This window comes from Ascidiella aspersa, chromosome 3 (assembly GCF_963924565.1).
Source record: "Ascidiella aspersa chromosome 3, kaAscAspe10.2, whole genome shotgun sequence".
Taxonomy (NCBI): Eukaryota; Metazoa; Chordata; class Ascidiacea; order Phlebobranchia; family Ascidiidae; genus Ascidiella; species Ascidiella aspersa.
In genome coordinates, this window is record NC_139449.1 from 7242572 (window position 1) to 7263370 (window position 20799).

General features: G+C 35.6%; 2 protein-coding genes across 2 annotated transcripts; one reads left to right on the forward strand and one right to left on the reverse strand.

Annotated features, from left to right (window-relative positions):
• Window positions 1-1540: 1540 nt before the first annotated feature.
• LOC146158992 (uncharacterized) lies at window positions 1541-7914 on the forward strand. Its single transcript, XM_083384196.1, has 5 exons — window positions 1541-1896; window positions 2226-2361; window positions 3285-3583; window positions 4170-4308; window positions 7301-7914. Exons 1-5 carry the CDS (start codon window positions 1725-1727, stop codon window positions 7458-7460), a joined length of 906 nt encoding a protein of 301 aa, XP_083240322.1. The 5' UTR covers window positions 1541-1724; the 3' UTR covers window positions 7461-7914.
• Window positions 7915-10488: 2574 nt separating this feature from the next.
• Window positions 10489-13870, reverse strand: LOC146158993 (uncharacterized). Its single transcript, XM_083384366.1, has 5 exons — window positions 13496-13870; window positions 13117-13252; window positions 12231-12553; window positions 11685-11823; window positions 10489-11084 (listed from the first exon to the last, which is right to left on the reverse strand). Exons 1-5 carry the CDS (start codon window positions 13659-13661, stop codon window positions 10964-10966), a joined length of 885 nt encoding a protein of 294 aa, XP_083240492.1. The 5' UTR covers window positions 13662-13870; the 3' UTR covers window positions 10489-10963.
• Between the last annotated feature and the right edge of the window lie 6929 nt (window positions 13871-20799).

The window sequence follows — 20799 nt, forward strand, 5'->3', positions numbered from 1 at the left end:
TGTCTATACAAGTCAGAAACACGCAAATATAAATAAAACACCGGCACTTGGCCGAAGAGGCATTAAAGAATGGTGAGACCTAGTATACGCAACCCCAGAGCCTCCCCTCCTTTATTAGGAAACTGCTCCCTCTTAGAGACCGGTTGTCTGTGAGGCATAGGCTTACACATCACAAAATCAATAAAACTCCATAGCCAACTTACAAAAAGAAGTAATAATACCATGGTATATTTTTGGTTCTTTTTAGTACCAATATAAATATATTTTGAGTTTTTTTGCCGTGAAGTGGGACATTGTAAAGAGTCTGTAATTATTTCTAGCACATAATGATCCGAACCAGAGGACTATCTTCCGCACAAATAATTTTCACACATGAGGATAATACTAAAGCGGTTTTGCCGCATTTTTTCGAATAAAGTTCCATGTTACAAGATCAAAACATTTCATGTTACAAGATCAAATATTTATCTTGTTTTAAATGAAACACATGGATTAGAAAATGAAGAGACAGGATAACAGAAGGGAAAACGTGTACACCAAACTTTTACTACTGTATTTTGAAAACTGATTCCGAAAAGCATTCATCAAATGACTTTGAATCTTCTGAATTTCAACCCTTAAGATTCGAGCGTGTCCAAAGTAATTTGAAAGTTGTTTATAATTCGTTTTTAATAACGTCAGACTTTTTATATAACGAGAGCCGAAATATATTTTGATACGTTAAAGTTTAAGTAAACAAAACACACAGTACATTTCGTCACGACGACAAAATATCAACCATTTTAGATAAATATATAATGAAAAGCAATCAAATAAGCTAATAGTAAAAAAAAAACTGCAGAACTGTTTCGCAATCGGCTGTAGCTGGAAAATTACAGACAGCCATTTTTAATTAATTTGTGTGGTTACTATTTTAATTTAGAAATTTACTTGCAACAATTTCCAATGCCTGAACATAAATGCCTGTGATTATTCAATTTAGTAAAATCATTTAGTCGCCTATGATCGGATTATTTTCGGCCAAATTGTCCAACTATAGTAGGCATGGAAAATTACACAAAATAGTACCTCGACTGTCAGCGGCGATCGTGCATAAGTTCAATTTGTGTCGTGTTTGACGAACGTCACGTGTCCTGACGTAATTCTGTATCGGAGAAAAAGTGCTGGACGTGCATAAAACGAGTCCGTTACAGCTGTTTAAGTTATGCACATTATTAGCATCTTTAGCGTAAGATTTTCTTGTTTCAAATTGTATTGTGTTTGATCTTTTTGGAATTTCAACAACCCAAAACCTTGTTTTGACTCGTGGTGAGGTTTAGCTTAAACATCAAAATTGCACGATGAAGTTTTAAGCAAGTGTTTCTTAATGTTTTTTATTTGGGGGGCACCTAGAGACGTATGAAAACGTGGCGGAGCATCTTGCGAGCGTAGCGAGCGCGAAATTTTTGAGGTGTACCGATATTTCTCTTAAATTGCCTGCATTTTTTATTATATGGGTTTTATAATTGCATATCTTTTAAGGGACTTTCAGCCTTAGTCTTAATCCGAATAATTATGGACTGATTTCGACATGATTTTTCCTTTCGCGGCGCACCTAGCAGCCTTCTGTGGCGCACCGGCTTAGAAACGATAGTTTAAGCTTTTCTTGTTTTTAAATGTATTGTGTTTAATCTTTTTAGAATTTCAACAACCTAAGAATTTCAACCCTAAACAAAAGTTGCACGATGAATGTTTGGTTAAGTTTTGTCTGCTTGGTTCCTCTACTTGTCTGTGCAATGGCTAGTGTGATATGCAAGCACGGCGTAAAAAATCACGCTGTGGATAGTGCGACAGTCGTTAGATGCAAATATGAATGTTTGAGAGCCGACTACATGGTGCACACCAAAAATCCTTCCGGTAAGGCTTTAAGAAAACGCATAAATATACGTTGATATACGTTTTTTCAGGATCCATATTGATTTTGTCCTTTCGCTCTCTATACTATATGGAAAGATAATAGGATAAGCGTAAATAGTTTTACATAATCAAAGCTCGTAAAGCCTTTTTTATACTTATAGTAGAGGCCTTTTAAGTTCAGCCTATGTCTCATTTCGGGAAAAACAAAATATTTTTGTCAACAAATAATTTAAACGAAAACCTTACTGCTATATACTTAACTTTCAGCGTTGTAACTGTATTTAAGAAAAATACAACCAAAAAAATAAACGTTGAAACATTTATTTCAGGCCAACCAATCCGTTTCCGACAATCCAGTTTTACCTGCTCCTCGCGTAATTTATCATGTTATCATGAGAAGGACACATGCAAGCAGTTCAACGAGGCCATCGAAAACAGCGTACCAGGTGTCGTTTCGAGAATAAGGTATCCGGTATCGCAAAACCCAAAGTTTGCATGTTTGTTTGTTTGGTTTTTCGTTACAAAGTCGGCTTCTATTTGCGTCGTTTTCCTACTTACACTTTGACGACCTGTTAGACATTTTCGGTTCCGGTTCGGTTCCGGTTCAAAGTTTTTATAGCAATGTGGTTCAGACCAGGTGTTTTAAAATATGTAAACATTCTAGTTCAGCTGCAGTTTAAAAGTCTGTTGAATTTTGCTGTTTAAAAGTCTGTGGACTTTTAAACTTATTAAAATTTTTTATTTAATCGCGATTTGTAAATCCTAGGCTATTTCTAAACTTCCACATATAGTTTCAACAAGAACTGGCCTATCTTGATTAAAATATCTAACTCCATTAAGAGACAGTGTGCTGTTTACATAGTATCACTGTTTTGTCAGTTACCAGACAAATGGGTTTTATCATTCTATAGGTATCATTTTATAATTATCTAAAAGACGTCATTTTATGGTTTTATTCTGTAGAGTTAGGACTTAAAAAACAAGCTTTAAAAATAGGTTAAACCATTTTCTGAAACCTTTTTTAGTCACTGATCGCTGCAATTTTTTTTTTCTGAATATTTTATGTTCCAGTCGGTTCCTTATAATGTTGCAAAAAACGGTTTGGGTTCGGCAACGATGTGGATACATGTACAAAACCAGTTCACAAAATTCGATTCGGGTTTAATTCGACTCCACGATTTGAATTCACAATAAACATTAAAAAGTGATTCACACAAAAACTACAGACGATCAAGTCCACAATAAATTATTCATTTTACTTAGCAAACCACAACTTGACTGGTCAAGATGATGTTGTGACTGACATTATCCTGTGTAGTAAAACTACTTGAATATTTGGCACAGTTTTACATCTAAGCGACTATTTCGAAACGCTGCACTGCTTTTAGCAACTGCAAGACGATCTGTTGCTTTACATTCTTCTGCAACGAACCCGACGCATCGACTTACTGGGGCCCGGATATAGATCATACAAGCAACGGCCCAGGAAACACCACTTTGCCGTCCACGGTCAGCACCAGTGCAGCAGTGGCCAGCACGACACGGCCAGACGTGTTTGAAACGACGACAAATCGGTCATTCAGTTGCTACAGAGGCACATTGAGCTTCTATCGGGATTGGTACTGGTCTAGTCCATGTACGACAGCTTGCATGACCAACGAGATTGATGTCACCGGAAAATTTAAAGGTAATCCTAATCATTGCAGTTTGTCGGTTGCGCCGAGTTAGAGTTTGAACTGAAGATAAAATAACCAGTGTTGTAATGATATAAGTCAATGGTTTCAAATCACTGTTTTCAAATGACTTGACATGGACTTCAATGAGTCAAATGACTTTGGTGGAAATTAAGTGTTTTTATTTAACATTTTATTATAAAGCTGATCTATTTTCCTCAATTTTAGCCGAATTATTGCTCGTAATCCGCCGATATTCCTGTAGAAACAATGAATATAGCTGTCATATATGTAATATCAAGAAATAGCCTAGGCCTAATTAATGGTGTCGGTTTTGTACGTTATTACCATATATATTAAGCAAGAGGTTATGCCTTATATTTGTAAATCTCTACTTTAGTCCGTACATGTTTGCCATTTGATTTGATTAAAATAAAACTGTAACATAGTTGAATAAACGAATTTAAATTAGTCTTACATGTAAAAAATTAAACCAAATCCTTTTAAAATTATCGTAAATTAGAAATATTACTGTGCTATATCCGTTACCTAAAGTTATTAATATCTGAAATTGAAAACGTTTTTTATGATTTGATATAGCCGAAACGAAGCACTTTCACCAGACAACCTTTTCCTGTGTACCGTCTCTCGATTATTGCAACGGCACCATCTATTGCAACCAAATGCGAAATCAAATTTCAAAGCTCGAAATACGATCGGTTTCCAATCCTGTAGCACAGTAAGTGAAATGCCTTAAGAATAATGCGACTTTTTCTCTCTGTCTGATTGGCCATCCCTGCTTAGCAATTCCAATGATTCGACTAAAATTATTTGACTGACTTCGCTTTGGCCTAGCTCAGGAGTTCTTAAACTGCGGTCCATGAAGGCCTAGTTAAAAAACTAGTGTATACTTAAAGCAATTAATTTTTAAAAGAAAACGCTTTAATTTAAAATTAAACGGTTTTGGAATGAATGTATAGTTAGACTCCATTTAACCTTCACATTTTTCGGACCGAAATAACAGAGTCATGAAGTCCATTTGTTTTGTGACGTCAATTTATGACGTCATTTTGGAGAATTTCCTGTCTACCGGGGTCCATGCAAAGCAAAAAAAAATTTCAGGGGTCCGCGGTAAAAAAAGTTTAAGAACCCCTGGCCTAGCTTATTGTTTGCTGCTCGAAATGCTCCTACGTTATTTTGTAAATGACTTGATTGGTACCGTACCTATAGATCAGGGTTGGGAAATTAAGTTTGACAGCGGGCCATAAGAAACAAAAAATGTTTTGGGGTATCAAGGAAAGGCCGTATCAAAGCAGGGGATCTCGAATATACATACTACAGTCTAAAGAATAGTTAAATATCGGTAGTGGGTTAGGGTGTCTTACAAGAGTAATGTATTCAACAAAATATTATAAAATCAAGAAAAAAGTATTAAGGACTTTTTTGTCTACAATTGTAAGCAGCATAAACTGTGCTGGTACTTAGACCGATCACATTTTGCGTGAAAAGATTGTAAAATGTTAAAATCCATGATTAAAGCTTCAACAATCAAAAGTCATGCTGTAAATTGTAAACATCCAAAATTACGTTCAAATCGGCAAACAGCCAAAAAAAATATTTTACGGTTAAGTTAAAAAATGTCAACTGGATTCTGCACAATAGGGTAACTATTATTTTCCGTAAATTTTTCATCCTTTAGCCGCTATCCCCTAAGAAAAAAATCCACCCTATGAAAATCAGTACCTGAAAATTTATCAACAAAAATAGTGCACAACCCATTTAAAATTGCATGCTTTTCATGAGCTCTATTAATACCAAAATATTAGTAATTTTCTTTGCTAAATGATATTTTACAGTAGGCAAAACAACAAATGGTGACAAGCCTACACTTCAGTTAAAGTTTTTCGCTTGCGAAAAAAAGCCTGCAGTATGTAGATTTTTAAGTAGTCTCTGCTTATAAGTTGCTTCAACGTTTCACCCCCACTAAAACGTTATGTTGGTGCTGCAATCCTGAATTGACCCTTGAAATTTCCATATTCCCCGCATGATTCCCACAATTATCCCCTTTCGAGAACATCTGCCCTAACTGTGGCGAACCATAGGGAAATGCTATACGCGCAAATCGTTTCTACATACTTTAATTGCCTACAATACCGGAAAGCAGAATTTGCGCTTCCCTGCAAAAGCGGGTCTATTTACCGTTCGTTGTACGGCTCCCACGGTCTATACGCACAGAACGCTATAGGAGGCGAAATACTTTTTAGTAGTGAAAAGCGTCTTCTATTTAAGCCACAAAACAATCACACACAGTTTGGGTTTGAAGTTGTTAAAGCAAAACAAGAATAGTCAAAGATGTTTGCACAGCACACGAAGGAGAAGGTTTCTACTCAAGAGACGATGTGCCAAATACAATTTGTTGGTCGTACAACTTTAAATATTGTGCTCCAACAACTATTTAGGGTACCTGTAGAACAGGGGTCGGCAACCTACGGCCCTCCGATGTAATTCATCCGGCCCGCCGCCTCTTTGACAAATTAGACACGAGTCTATTTCACAAACGTTTTGACTATTTTACCCACGTAATTGCGAATGTTTATCCTACGTCCGGTTTGTTTATGTTTTAATTCTGCCTTTTCAACTAGATCAGCGGTTCTTTACCGTTGCGCCGTGGAAGACTGGCCAGTGCGTCACGGAAAACTTATTAAAAAATATTGGACATATATGGCAATGTAATAAAAACTTGAAATTAGAATAAATACCAGTATATTCGCAAAAATTCGCGCTCGCTTCTCTTGCCAGGTGGGCCTTGACTAATGGTTAACAAACACAGCTAGATTAACTTTAAATGTTATCGCGATTCATCAAGGTAGTTTTATTACAATTTTCATTAGTAGTATGGATGAAGAATGTGTGTACTCAAATTTGTAACCAAACAAACGTTTTTTTTTCGCCCTTTGCGTCAACACTTTATTGCCTCTGTAAATGTAATTAAACACATTTTTAAGAGCAAAAAATATCCGAGCCCCGCCTGATTCACAGGTGTTCTAACATTTCAATAACACAATTCTTAGTTAACATTTTGTGCGGCCCGCAGAGACCTTTCTGAGTTTGGTTTTGGCCCGCGACTAGAAAAAGGTTGCCGACCCCTGCTGTAGAATGTGAAGCAATTAGCGCCAGTTACGTTCACCATGCCTAAAAACACAAACAATATTTAACAAACAATGCGTCGTTATGACGTCACACTTATAAACGTAAACTACCAAGAGTTTAGACTTAATAAGACAAATGTGGTGAAGAAAGAGCGATGTTTACACACTCTAACCAAGAAAAGGCACTGCAAAACAAGAGTAGTGTAAATACTACAAAAATACATTATCATAATTATACACAAAGCCAATAATGCGGGGCAAACTGACTACTTGTGTCATCGTGCTAAATTTAGCAAAGGTTAAATTTTACACATTGATATTTTACCAGACTGCAAATCCATATTATACACAATGCAACTCACCAAGAAACAAGCCTTGAAAATTTAGTTTTGAATCAATTCGGATTTAAATGTGTTAGCTTGGTAAAAATAACATACAAGAAAGTCACCTAATAATAGTAGTATTATTATTTTCTGAAAATTAAAAAAGAGAAAAAAAGCGCCGCATAGTACGGGCCTGGGTATTGGATTCGATGAGGAAAACCCAATATTAGCCATTTAAAAACCAATGTTTTTTTTGCAGCAACTGCAAAACAAAGTGCTGCCACACATCAAACTGCAACACTAAGGATCCGTCAAGAAGTTACTTTCTTAAAAGTGGAACTGAACGAACTGCTTCACAGTGGATCTTCTTGTGTACGATTTCTATCTTAACTGCATTTAAGTTGCACTTTCTGTTATAAGTCCCAGTGGGCTGCACAGTGTACAGTTTGCTCCGCGCTTATTAAAAAATTACAAAAAGTATAAAAGGCCTTTTACCTTTAGGATTTCGTGTGAGAAAAATGTCATACGATAAATGTGTATCGTTCCAGGAAGAGACAGTCTAATACAGAGAATTATCCCTATTTGAAATTGTATTGTTTCAAGGTGGTAATTTGGATTTTGTATAAGAACTTATTTTGTGTTTTTTTACTGACAGTGGTTGTATTATATATATGTGCAGAGACAAGCAACGGGCTAATATATTTTTTGCCCAATAGATCATGTTACCTCCTGCTCCTAATTAAGTAAACCGAAAATGTGCCGAAACAATGCGCATCAACCGGAAAATACTTTTCTGCTTGGGCTTTTCAGAATTACTACAATAATAATGTTATAAACACCAAGCTATTGGCATAACTAAATATATGCAATAATACCAATTTAATAAAAAGAAAGCATATTTCAGATAAGAGTGAAATTCGAGTGCATGTGCATATTGATATAAGTTGTACGCAGAGCCCACTTTATAATCTAACCAATAGTTCAGGTCTTTTGCACAAGCGAGATAACTTATGATTAAACTATACAGTTCCTTTACGTCACAATGCACAAAGTAATTTTTACATTTAACTATATACGACGGCGGCATTATATAGTTTTCAATTAAATGTAATTCAGTTGTTGATTACAAATAATTTGCTACTAATGTAGCGACGTAATAGCTTTTTAGAGGTTAGATTCTAGATATTACGAACATGGTTAGCGCGATACAGCAAAATGACGCTTTTACCGAAAATATATAGAGCGTAGCGGAAGTTTTATTCGTTGTTTCATTGTTCCAGAGTTTATTGTTAAATTTATTTTTAAAGATAACTGATTGTTATACCCTTCAACCCAGTGGTTCTCAAAGGGAGCCACTTGGCTTACTTTGGGGGAATTTTAATTATTGGGGAGGAAATTTGTTCCAGGGAGGAATTGGGGAGGAAAAGTGGATGAGAATGGCTAACTTTTCAATATTTGATACTTAACACATATAATTTATAACTGCACAACGAAACGTCCGCTTACTATAAGACTTAAAAAGTAGCCTATGAAAGACAACATGCTGCGTTAACTGTGTTAAGGAATCGCCCTTTAGCAACAAAACAAAGGCGGAAAACAATTAGTGGTAATAAGTGAAAAACGCAAAAGCGCAAAGGCAATAAAACAAACCAATTAAGGTGAAGCGAAAAGTGAAATAAAGCGAACGAAAATATAATTTGGTATTACACAATCATCTTTTGTTGAAAATATATCAGTGTGTTTTTTGGCGGGCACCATCTCTCAACAGTACGACAAAGTTAAAAAGTTGAAACGTGACGCATTTCAGTGGCTTCGTGTTCAGGCCGCTAGAGTATCACAAGGTTATTTACATGGGTAAGGGGATAGTCCTGATTCTACTATAGTTGAAACATAATTTACCGTTGTAAGTACGCCGAATCCGTGCCAAATTTCAATATGCTCCTCAATGTGGTCAAATCGGTTCAGAAATCGGAACATCTTATCGTCATTAAGAATTATAAAATTAATGACTTTCTCTGCAAGTGGACAGGGCTATTTTAAAGCTCACTACATGTTACCCCGAATCGAAAATGGTATTTAATGCCTCCCTCCTAATTCGTCGCTTTCTGACACAAAAAATCCTAGTTGAAACAAGTCATAGAGTTGTCTGATGGAAAAATCTGTATATTTTCTATCTTATTATGTTGCTTCCGTTGCTAAGTCAGTTACTTAACAATTAATGCTCACAAGCCAAACCATTGCCTAGTCCCAGATTATGACACAGAGATATTTCACGAGTGTTCTCTTTCTATAAAGTGCAAACCGACGGAAACACCAGATCGATCGGCAGTAAAATTTGGTGTTTGACGACTGCAATTTTAAGCTATCTACTAAGTATAGCAATAAACAAGACAAAATACATAAACCAAGGATGGGAAAACTGCGGCTCTCCGGCATGTTTTTTGTGGCTCTTCTAGTTGAATCGTAAAATTTCAAAAAATTGTAAAGGTTACCGAGAGTACCGTTTATAAACGTTTCTCTCTCTTTCTTTTCTTTGTTTAGGCCAGCATTTCGTTTATGGCGTAACACTAGACATAGAATCCGAAGAGTTAGTTAACAAAAGACTGACATTAATAAATTTTGTGCGTGTTATTTTGCTTTTTCCTTTAATATTCTTGAGTTGATTATTACAGTTTTTTTACATTACAATTCTGTTATTACCACGCATTATTTACCGTTTTTGTATTGAAATAATTTTGAGGCTCTTTGGGTATTTTCTGCAAATGGCTCTTCCATTGAATACTTTTATATATTATGAAATCTTTATATATCAGTAAAACAGTTAGTTTGTGTTTATATAAATTATGAAATCTGTTGATGTTTTTATGCAGGTATTAGTAATTGTGTTTAAGTTTATATTTTAGTAAAAGTGTTTATGTAACCCAACCACACAATTCCCACCACACTTTCCCACATATATCCAAGCTGCGTAATAGATAAATAGTTTTTTTGCGGTCTGCAACGCGTAACAAGAATAAATCAGAAATGTTAAAATATAGATATTGCCTAACTGGTTACAAATGCTTTAAAAAAATATTCTGCTTTTTTAGCCAGGTCTTAATTAATTGGTTCTACAATCGTGGGTTCATTCGCCCTTACGATTTCAATATCTACTCGATATTCAAAGCTGCGTGTAAAAATATTTACATTGTGGAACTTTATTGGAATACCGTACCAAATGCAATCATCCAAAGGAATGTTATTTCGCCCTACTGTATTTCGTGGTACAGCGGTTGGTTTGCTTTGGCGAACGTAAACCGTAATGAGCCCACTTGTATTAGATTTCGAGACTTATCTTTATGATGAAACACGTCAGTTATAATGCAAGACCAAATGTCCACGTTTATCGTATAACATTTTTCCCTAAGAAGAAATCGTAAACCTGAAAGGCCTTTCATGACCTTTGCATAATATGTACATGGTTTATTAAGCGCGGGATAAAATGTACACAGTACAGCCAACTGAGCCTTACGAAAGAAAGTTCAACGTAAAAACAGTTAAGATAGAAATCGAACACAAGACGATCCATTGTCAAGCAGTTCGTTGAGCTCCGGCTTTAACTGTGTAAGCTCAGGAGTAGGCAATTATTTTAACAAAAAGCAGCATAAGCGACAAAATGTGCATTTGCGGGTCAGATAAAGGGGATTGGAAATTCACATAATATGAAGCGTGATTCCTTTGAAAATATACTGAAAATATTTTAGTTTTGACAAGCTGATAAGAGTGGGAATAAGTGATGATGCCTTGCATGTGAAATTGATTCACTAAAATTTTCTAAAATTGCGAAAAAATGTGTTTTCTACGAAAAATGTTTTATAAAAAATTAGCCAAGGGCCGAATTAAATTGTTTCGCGGGCCGGATTAAATTGCTTCGCGGGCCTGATTAAATTGCATTGGGGTCGAGTTTTGTGCGCAGGGACGTAGTTTGTCTTTGCATGGTGTATTTTCTGGAAGGATCCCGAGCGTTGCATTTCGATGAGTAACAACACTTTGTTTTGCAGTTTCTGTAACAAACATTCGTTGTTGTTATTCGATTTCCATTGGATTATAAAAGCTTATCCGTACATTACCATCGAATATTTTTCTTAGAAAGGTTTAATTTTGATGACTGAAAAACTATTATTGCTACAATATTTCGTAGAAAAACGCCACATATGGTAGATAGGCATTTCATTTTAGTACCAAGCTCAAGGGACAATCCCACATTCAAATATTCTGATTAATGTTTTGCAAAGAACCTAAAATATGTTCAAAGCTAAGATTTAGACATGTTCGAATTTATTTAGTCTGAATGCAATCTATTGTAGTAAACCACCACAGGCGATATGTGGCGCTTGAACGGTAATATGCGAGCAAGAACAAATAAATCAAAGTTTACACAAAAAACTTTATTTCATATTAAAACTTAAAGAAGCTGACTGCATGGTTTGATAGTAATTCATTTTATAGCATCCTAGATTTTAAACATACAAGCTAGGCTTATATTATAAAATATAAGCAATGAAATAGTAAAAACACTGGCCGGGTCATTAGAATGACTGCAGATACTACAGCCCAAAGTAAAGCCTTTAATGCCCAACCGTCAGGAATAAACTTTTACTTACTCCGCTTGAATGTTAGAAGCTGAAGGTATGTTGAGCTTTGAAACGACGGCTTCCAATTTTTTGCAAAAAATATTGCTGTTGCAGTAATCGAGTGACGGAGCACAGGCAAAGGTTGTCTGAGGAAAAGAAATCCCGTGTCCTACAAGCAGATAAAAAAGAATTTTCAAAATCGTAAATATTGTTAACAGACCAGTACAATAAGACCTCTAATTTACAAAATGGAATCTATTGAGTTTGAGATAAATAAAAAAAAATATTTTTTTAGCACCAAAACAAAGATTCACGGGAATGTTTCCTAATAAACACTTCCGAAATGTATTTTTGCTTAACAAGGATAAATAATTTATCCTGTTTTAGTTGTGGACATTACGTCGGTAGGAAGTATGGTTCAAACAGATAAATTTACACACCCCCCCCTTTTTTTTTCACCGTTGCTAAACAGAGGCCTTAACGCTGTTGGATGATATTTTTTCCGCTAATCATGACACTACTGGGCACCGACCAAAAAACACAACACAAGGCACCCGAAATAAATGCAACAGTTACCTTTAACTATTCCGGTGACATCGATGTCGTTAGTCAGACAAGCTGTCGTGCAAGAACTGCTGCTGTATGTGTCGTGCGCAAAGTTAATAGCGCCTGTGTGGCAACGCAAATATTGGCCTTTCCTGGGCGTTTCGACCAAGTCGGGTCGCATGGTGCTGGCCACTGCTACACTGACCGTGGACGGGACGGTAGACATGGCGATGGACATAACTGTGGACAGGGCATTGGGCAGAACAGTTTCATTTCCCGAGCCGTAGTTTAGTTTGTAAACTTCCTTGGGCTTGTTGCAGCGGTATGTGGAGCAGCAGGTTGGCTGGCAGTTCCTGAAAGCAGTTAAGCGATTAGAAAAACTTGCCTCGATGTTAAATTTCACCAAGTACTTAAGTCGTTTTACTTCACAAAAAATTTTCGGTCACAACATCAGCTGAAAGGGTCAAATAGTAGTTTTCCAAGTAATGCGAACTCAGTTTATGCCTTTTTATTGTATGAAAGCAACATGACCATTTAAAGTACAGTTTGAGACGGTAAGAAAAGTCAATTTTGCCCTTAAAAACAGTAAACCTGCCCTAGTATATACGATTGGCCTATAGTTAAAACCTATAGTTGAAATCAGTAATAATACCAAGCAACGATATATAGCTTCTACATGGAACGTTATACGTACCAGATTTCGAAAAGTTAAAGGCTTTTCGAGTATCACTTTCCCGTAACACTTATACTTAATGCGACACTAGCAACTTTTTTGTGTTAGTAAAAATCATTCAAAAGTATATAATACTTAATTTTCACATTGCAAAATAAAAAATCAACCCAAAAGTGGGTGCCAGTATATAAAGAAATGGACAACAATCAAGTAAACAAGCAATCTTCACGTTTATTTATTTACCTTATTTTAATATCGTAACCTCTTACGGCGTTTTGGGCGATGTTGGTTACTCTTCTGCATGTTGCCAGTTTATCAACGCAGGAAAACCAATGGCTGGTGCAGCTAAAACTGGACTGTAGGAAATTGATCGTCATACCTGAATTAAATATCGTCACGTCTAACTTTGCATTGCAATTTCATTAAATTATTTGATGCGAAGGGAAATTAAGTAGCAATCTTTTTTAAACAGTTGACAAAAAAAATATTTTTCACCGTTAAGGAAAGGCCTTTAGTATAAAAAAATAAGTTTTTTTTAAGTAGGGTTTTTTAGTTTCTTGAAAGTTACAACACTGCCTAACAAAAGGGGGTCTTCGAAAACATATTTTTATAGCTTAATTACCTTTTACTGTGGTGTACGCCATGTAATCGATTCTCATACATGAGGTTGTGCAAGTGGTGTCGGCGACACTATCAACAGCGTAGTTTTTTACCCCGGTCTGGCATGTAACAGCCATTGCGCAGGCAAGCATTGAAAACAGGCAGGCGAAGCTCAGCCATTTCTTCATCGTGCAACTTTTGATAGCAAGCTTAACGCTACCAGGAATGCAAATAAATTATTGAGCACTAAAAAGGCAAAAGATTCTTTATTTTAACCTTTGCCGCAGTTTCTAATGACTTAAAATGATGCGGCGTAACTTAGTTATACGTCGTTTGTTTACTCAGGTTAAATGTTTGTATTGCGAAATAAAAAAGCGAGTTTAATATTTGCCTCGATTCTGACTGTAACACAACAATAGAAGACAACCCTTCTGCGTGTTACGTTTTATGCGAAAAATGTTGATGAAAAGCAAAAAATTAAGTGGATTTTCAGCCTGGGGCGTATAACGAAAGATTATTTCTGCCATTAGACGTGCTGCGGTGAGAGATCTCAATCGTATACGAATAGACAAAGCCTTGTCCCAAAACTCGTCAGTTCTTCGCCAAGACAAAGTTACGTCAATGCGCGTGACGCTAAAACGTCACGGTACTTTTTGAACTTTGCAATGGACGCAATTTCACCAAATCTGAGTTAAAGTTTTATTTTGCATACTTTTTCATACCCGGTTAATGATTTTTTAGTAAACACTGGTGTTTTGTGAAATATGGTCAGGTGTTTCGCAAAAAAAATTATCAATTTGACTTTTTTTTTATTAAACAATGGTAAAAATCACTGAAAAAAGCGACTTGTTTTATGAAATTAATTATCCACCATCACCAATGTGAATGCTCCGTAATTATTTTCTATATTTGTTGTTTGATATGATACAATTGTGATTGCCTGATTAGGCTACATTTCAATCCAAATATTAATTCATCTAAACAGGTCAAGATATAGCACTAAGAAAGACTGAATGTGAATAAAATGTCATTGTGTTGTATATGTATTTTTCTCTATGCATCTAAATAGATTTTGCTTGGTGTTTGGCAAAATTAAGTTTAATGTGTAAACCATTTCGTGTCTCAAAATTGGTTAGAAAACTCTGCACTATGGAGCACAGAAAACAATTGAGACGCGAAGCTAGCCTGTTGTCCAATCTCATCACCAAGTATTTTTGTAACGAGGAACCGAAATTGCCTCCGGTGCATAACGCCACGTTCCTACTGTGACGTGCTTACTTACCTAAGTGAACGAGAAGCACATTTATAGCAAAGGAATTGCAAACCGGTCACGCTTTACAGAATTCAGAATGTTGCTCGTTAAATTGAACGAATCTAAAAAACACAAACAATGCTTTAAGCGTGTACAATTATTTTAAAAACAAATTAGGCAAAACTTGCATCACAAAATTGAACAAACGGCATTTATGCATATTATTTAAAGGTCAGTTGGCAAAACTCTTTGAAACATGAAACTTTTTGCAATTTAGGTATAGTGAATAATATCCATTCATTCAGTAGGCCAAATAAATGACTGCCAATTCAGTTCTTTTGAATATGACCAACCGCCTCTTTTTTTTTTTAAAAATAGGTCTTTGTAGTCAAGTGGTTTACCGAGAAAAAAACTGTCATTTGATAACATTGTTTAATCATAGGGGATCACCCATGTTTTTTTAAATAAAGCCTCATAAAATGCCTCTAAATTTAAAAAAAGTATTCTATTTTTTGTGCACGAGGCTGTTAGCTGCCACCGTGAAGTGACAACAAGGTCACAATGGCTGCGCAAATATTCAAATTTAAGATTATTTTTGGGCATAATGGTTAAAGGTTTCAGTTAGACGTATAAAAGGAATAGCATTTTGAACAATTGGAACATCTCTTTATTCATTTATTGAGATGTTCAAAATGCTATAAACTTTTATTTCAGCTTTGTGATTTATTTTATTGCGTGAAACGCGAACTAATGAAAGAGAGTATTAAAGTTTTTTTGCAAAAGATCAGCAAAACACACGAACCAGTAAATAAACAAAGCAGCTGTTTTCGATAAGGAGAAAAATTTTGATGAAAAGCAAAAAATTAAGTGGATTTTCAGCCTGGGGCGTATAACGATAGATTATTTCTGCCATTAGACGTGCTGCGGTGAGAGATCTCAATCGTATACGAATAGACAAAGCCTTGTCCCAAAACTCGTCAGTCTGGTTTGCACATGGAATACGACTAATTCGCGAACGACTTTAGTCGAACTAGAAACGTTAGAATAAAAAGTAAGTTTTAATTTCATGCGATGTTCACCTCAAGTCAACTACTTTAAATTTTCTTGGAAACATGTTTAAAACTTTTGTGTACACATTTTAACATGTTGACTCGAAAGCAAATTCACGTCACTTTTTGATGTGCGTTCATTTTTTTCATCAAATTTTGATGTACTTTCATTTGTGAAATAACTTATGTCAAAGTCAAGGGTTTGAAAAAATAGCCAAGTCACCAGTAGCGCAACTTAAGTCATTATTAAGGCAAGTCATCTCCAAGTCAAATCACTAATATTGCAATATAACGATAAATTATTTGAATAAAACGATAACTATAGTGGTAAACAAGACCGATTATTATTATAACAGCAATCGGTCGACTAAAATTACCAAAAAAACAACATGTAATAACCAATTGGTTTCAAGCGAAAAACTTAAAACATATACAGCTCAATTTTGTGAAATAATGTTGAGTAAAAACACTTATTTTTAACCCAAGTCATTCAAACCCATGACTGAATTCCAATTGTATTTTTTGTCCAAAGATTAATTCAAGTCCTTTTACCAGAACGACTTTAGTCATGTCATTTATTAATAGTGACTTAAGTGAACTTCAATCAAGTCATTGACTTCAGTCATTACAATTTTTTCTAATTTTCTTTTAAAGAGCGAAAACTTTACAATCGCTTGTGACATCAAAATTTTTTTTTTAATTAAAACCATCTTGTTATCCCTTGTTGCTGTGGTGTGTGACTTGCCACATGTGTAAAAACTAGACCTATAGATTCATTCGTAATTATTCTATGATGATCCATGATAGCGTGGGGACTTCTCTGGAGGTTTGAGACGCCTGGGTTGCTTCGATTCGCTCTTTGGATGTTGGCAACATCTTCTGGTACTTCAAGGGGCGCCGAGGAAACTTCAACTATCCTGCTCGCCTGATGGTCGGGACTTGGGAGGCAAAAGTTTCCCAGAGTTAGTTTGGGTGGTTTTTCACGTTGGCCTTCCTTCTTTTTGTTCGTTCTGCTGAACGCCTTATTCTCTTCCATATTTCTCTTCTTTTGTCCAGCTTTTGGCAGCTATGGCAAAAAAAAGGCCATTTATCTGGTTAAGGATAGTCCTATTTCTACTACTTGAATGGAGTTGTCTGTTGGATAAACCTCTATATTTTTTATCACATTATTTGGTTTCCGCTGTTATGCTGGTTACTTAATAATTATTGGAAACAAGCCGAGTCATTGCTTATATTATGAGACGATAGATGTTTTACGAGCGCTTTATTCCTATGCAAGCTGACGGCAACACCATATTATTCGCACTTTTCTGAGTGGAATTCTCGGCTATCCACTGAAGTTTAGAAATAAACAAGACAACTTGTATAAACACTGGAAAGTGGCAAAAAGAAAATCAAGCCATGAGAATTATATGTGTGGTTTGTTCTTATTTCGTACAATGCTGAACTAAATGCGCAAATTCAAATATTTTTTATTTAACTGGCGATTTTCAACTGGTTACTAAAACAAACATTTTCTCAATGTCGAAAATTGTAGATGTAATAATACTGTTTTCCACCTTAGATTTTCAATGTGCTTTGTATATCTTGTGTTTAGTCCTTGGCCACTTTATTCTGTTGTCTTTGTATCTGTATAAATTTTATGTTTAAAATCATGTTAGAAAAACATACAAAAGCCCCCTTGCCTTAATAAGCTACATGATAGATACATATTTTTTTGTGCATTGAACGCTTAACAAAAACAAATCAGTTATGTTCTGTTAAATATCTCAGATGTTGGCTAACTTTGGTTGCAAATGCTTGCATTTTATCTAGGTCTTTATTAATTATGTGGGCCAACAAATTATTTTAGGGACATATCTTGTTTTCCACGTATTATATTGGCTAAAAAATTGTTTTCGGGACATATTTGTTTTAGCCGGTTTGCTATTTCATGATCCGATTTTGTCCGGAGTTTATAAAAAAAGTATACATCGTAGAATTTTCAATTTTTCAGGTATGTCGTAGAGTGCTATGTAGGTGCATATGATAGGTTTATGAGTCCGCACTTCTTGGGGTTTTTGATTAGGGGGAAAATCTAAGATAATGTGACGTCATCGTTTTAGTTCTCTGTATTTAATGACTACCATCTAGCGGATTTAGAACGCCAGTACAGAATTCGTTCATATTTGCTTGCTTTGTTGAGTTTGCCAAGCAACGAAGCGACAAACACCATACTGCGCCTTTTATTGCTACTGGGGAAATAACTCGCGCGTGCGACTAGACTTTTAGAAAGAGGCTTCTCTTGGCAAAATAACTTATTGCTCTTACAGAACAACATATTTTACCGCTGCAAATTTAAATGCGAAATCTGGTGGTAACGTAGACCACTCTTTTAGCACCTGTGGTGCATGTTGCTCTAACCTAACATATCAACACCAGGCCTGCACAACCTAAAATTGTGCAAGGGCAGCAGAAAGAAAAGTGTTAATCTTGAATGTATTTTTACCGACGACATTACAAAGCTACGTAACATGCGTTTATTTGCTTTAATATGACAAAATTTTGGTGTCGTATTGGGCACATGAAAGAGGTTTACATATTGCTCGCAAACAACAGATTTAAATTCAGTTTTAAAGGTGATTACATCGACCAAGGCATGGTTAAAAATACCGAATAAAATCATTACTTTAAGAAACCTCAAATGACAAATACATAAACATGTTTATTCGTTGATGAAGACCTTCTGGATTCGTTCTTGCAAAAGATGTCGGCACCCATATATTGTACACAAGATGCCTCGGAGACCGAAAATCAGTGACAACACAAATTTTTCATATTCTTGACAATGTAACCTTTCCATACTTCTAACAACACAAAGTTGCCATAATTCTGACAACGTAACCTTGCCATATTCCTAACAACACAAAGTTGCCATAATTCTGACAACGTAACCTTGCCATATTCCTGAAAACACAAAGTTGCCATATTCCTAACAACACAAAGTTGACATATTTCTGACAACGTAACCTTGCCATATCCCTTGCAACACAAAGTTGCCATATTCCTGACAACACAAAGTTGCCATATTCCTGACAACGTAACCTTGCCATATTCCTGACAACACAAAGTTGCCATATTCCCGACAACACAAAGTTGCCATATTCCTGACAACGTAACCTTGCCATATTCCTAACAACACAAAGTTGCCATAATTCTGACAATGTAACCTTGCTATATCCCTTGCAACACAAAGTTACCATATTCCTGACAACACAAAGTTGCCATATTCCTGACAACGTAACCTTGCCATATTCCTGACAACACAAAGTTGCCATATTCCTAACAACACAAAGTTGACATATTTCTGACTACGTAACCTTGCCATATCCCTTGCAACACAAAGTTGCCATATTCCTGACAACACAAAGTTGCCATATTCCTGACAACGTAACCTTGCCATATTCCTGACAACACAAAGTTGCCATATTCCTAACAAAACAAAGTTGCTATATTCCTGAAAACACAAAGTTGTCATATTCCTAACAACACAAAGTTGACATATTTCTGACTACGTAACCTTGCCATATCCCTTGCAACACAAAGTTACCATATTCCTGACAACACAAATTTGCCATATTCCTGACAACGTAACCTTGCCATATTCCTGACAACACAAAGTTGCCATATTCCTGACAACACAAAGTTGCCATATTCCTGACAACGGATGCTTGCCATATTGCTGACAATGCAACTTTACCATATTCCTGACAACACAAAGTTGCCATATTCCTGACAACGTAATTTTGCCATATTCCTGACAACACAAAGTTGCCATATTCCTGTCAACACAAAGTTGCCATACTACTGACAACGAAAGCTTGCCATATTACTGAAAACGAAAGCTTGCCATATTCCTGACAACGCAACCTTACCATATTCCGACCGATAATCTCACAGTCATCGCAAAAACAAACCGCAAGACTTTGAACCTCAGTAAGTAAAATTGCTTTGTTCGCATTTCGGTGTTAGGGAGCTTTGAGCTGTACCATTTCAATTATCCAGTCGATGATTTTGGGGTTAGATTTACTTCACTTGGCTTGATGATTGTTTGAAAAAGGCTTGAATTGCACCTACCGTACTTCGCACACAACTTGACTTGAAACAAGGTCATGATCAAATGTGTTGTTTGGAACACTGCTTTAAGGTGGAATAATAAAAAGTGATCGTATTGTAGATGAAGTCAAAACTCAGGTGTCTCGCATAATAAGCACCACGGCCTCAGTCGACCTGTGTTGGTTTACTCATAAAGATCACTAATTGCCTAAAAATATTCTTTTAATATCTGAGGCTATACTGTAATCCCTAAAGCAAGCCTGAACATTATGCTTAAAAAAAAACTTTTTTGACAAATTTCAGTGGGGACCCCATGGAAATGTTAGGTTGCGTTTAAAATCCCAACAAAACAAATCTGAGCACGTTTGGTTCAGTATTGCCCGTGCTACGTCAATTTGAAAATTCAGATTTAGGCTAAAAATTTGGAAAAAAGTAATTTGTCCTCCCCTAGATAATTTTTTTTTCTACTTTTTTGCTTTGCTTTGCAATTGGTATGAATAAATCTGTTTTACAGTTTAAAAGTAAGTGGTCATTGACATTGTATAAATGTTTCATTTTAACAACATTTGTTAGGCTGTTTTATACAAAAAATGGCTTAAATATTTAAAATAAATTAATTGAATCACACAAGACATCAATTCAATAAAATAGTGCATTTGGTCTTCACACAATTATACCAATTACTTATCTAAAGTTCAAAAAAACGTGCTAAAAAGCCATTTTTCATACATAACAGCCTAACAAATGTTGTTGAAATGTGACATTTGTACCACGACTACATACTTTTTTACTGTAAAACAGGTTTATTTATAGCTATTCAATTGCAAAGCAATGCAAAAAAAGTAGAAAAAAAATTATTTTAGGGGGGGAGGATAATTTATTTTTTTCCAAATTTTTAGCCTAAATCGGAATTTTTAAATTGACGTAGCA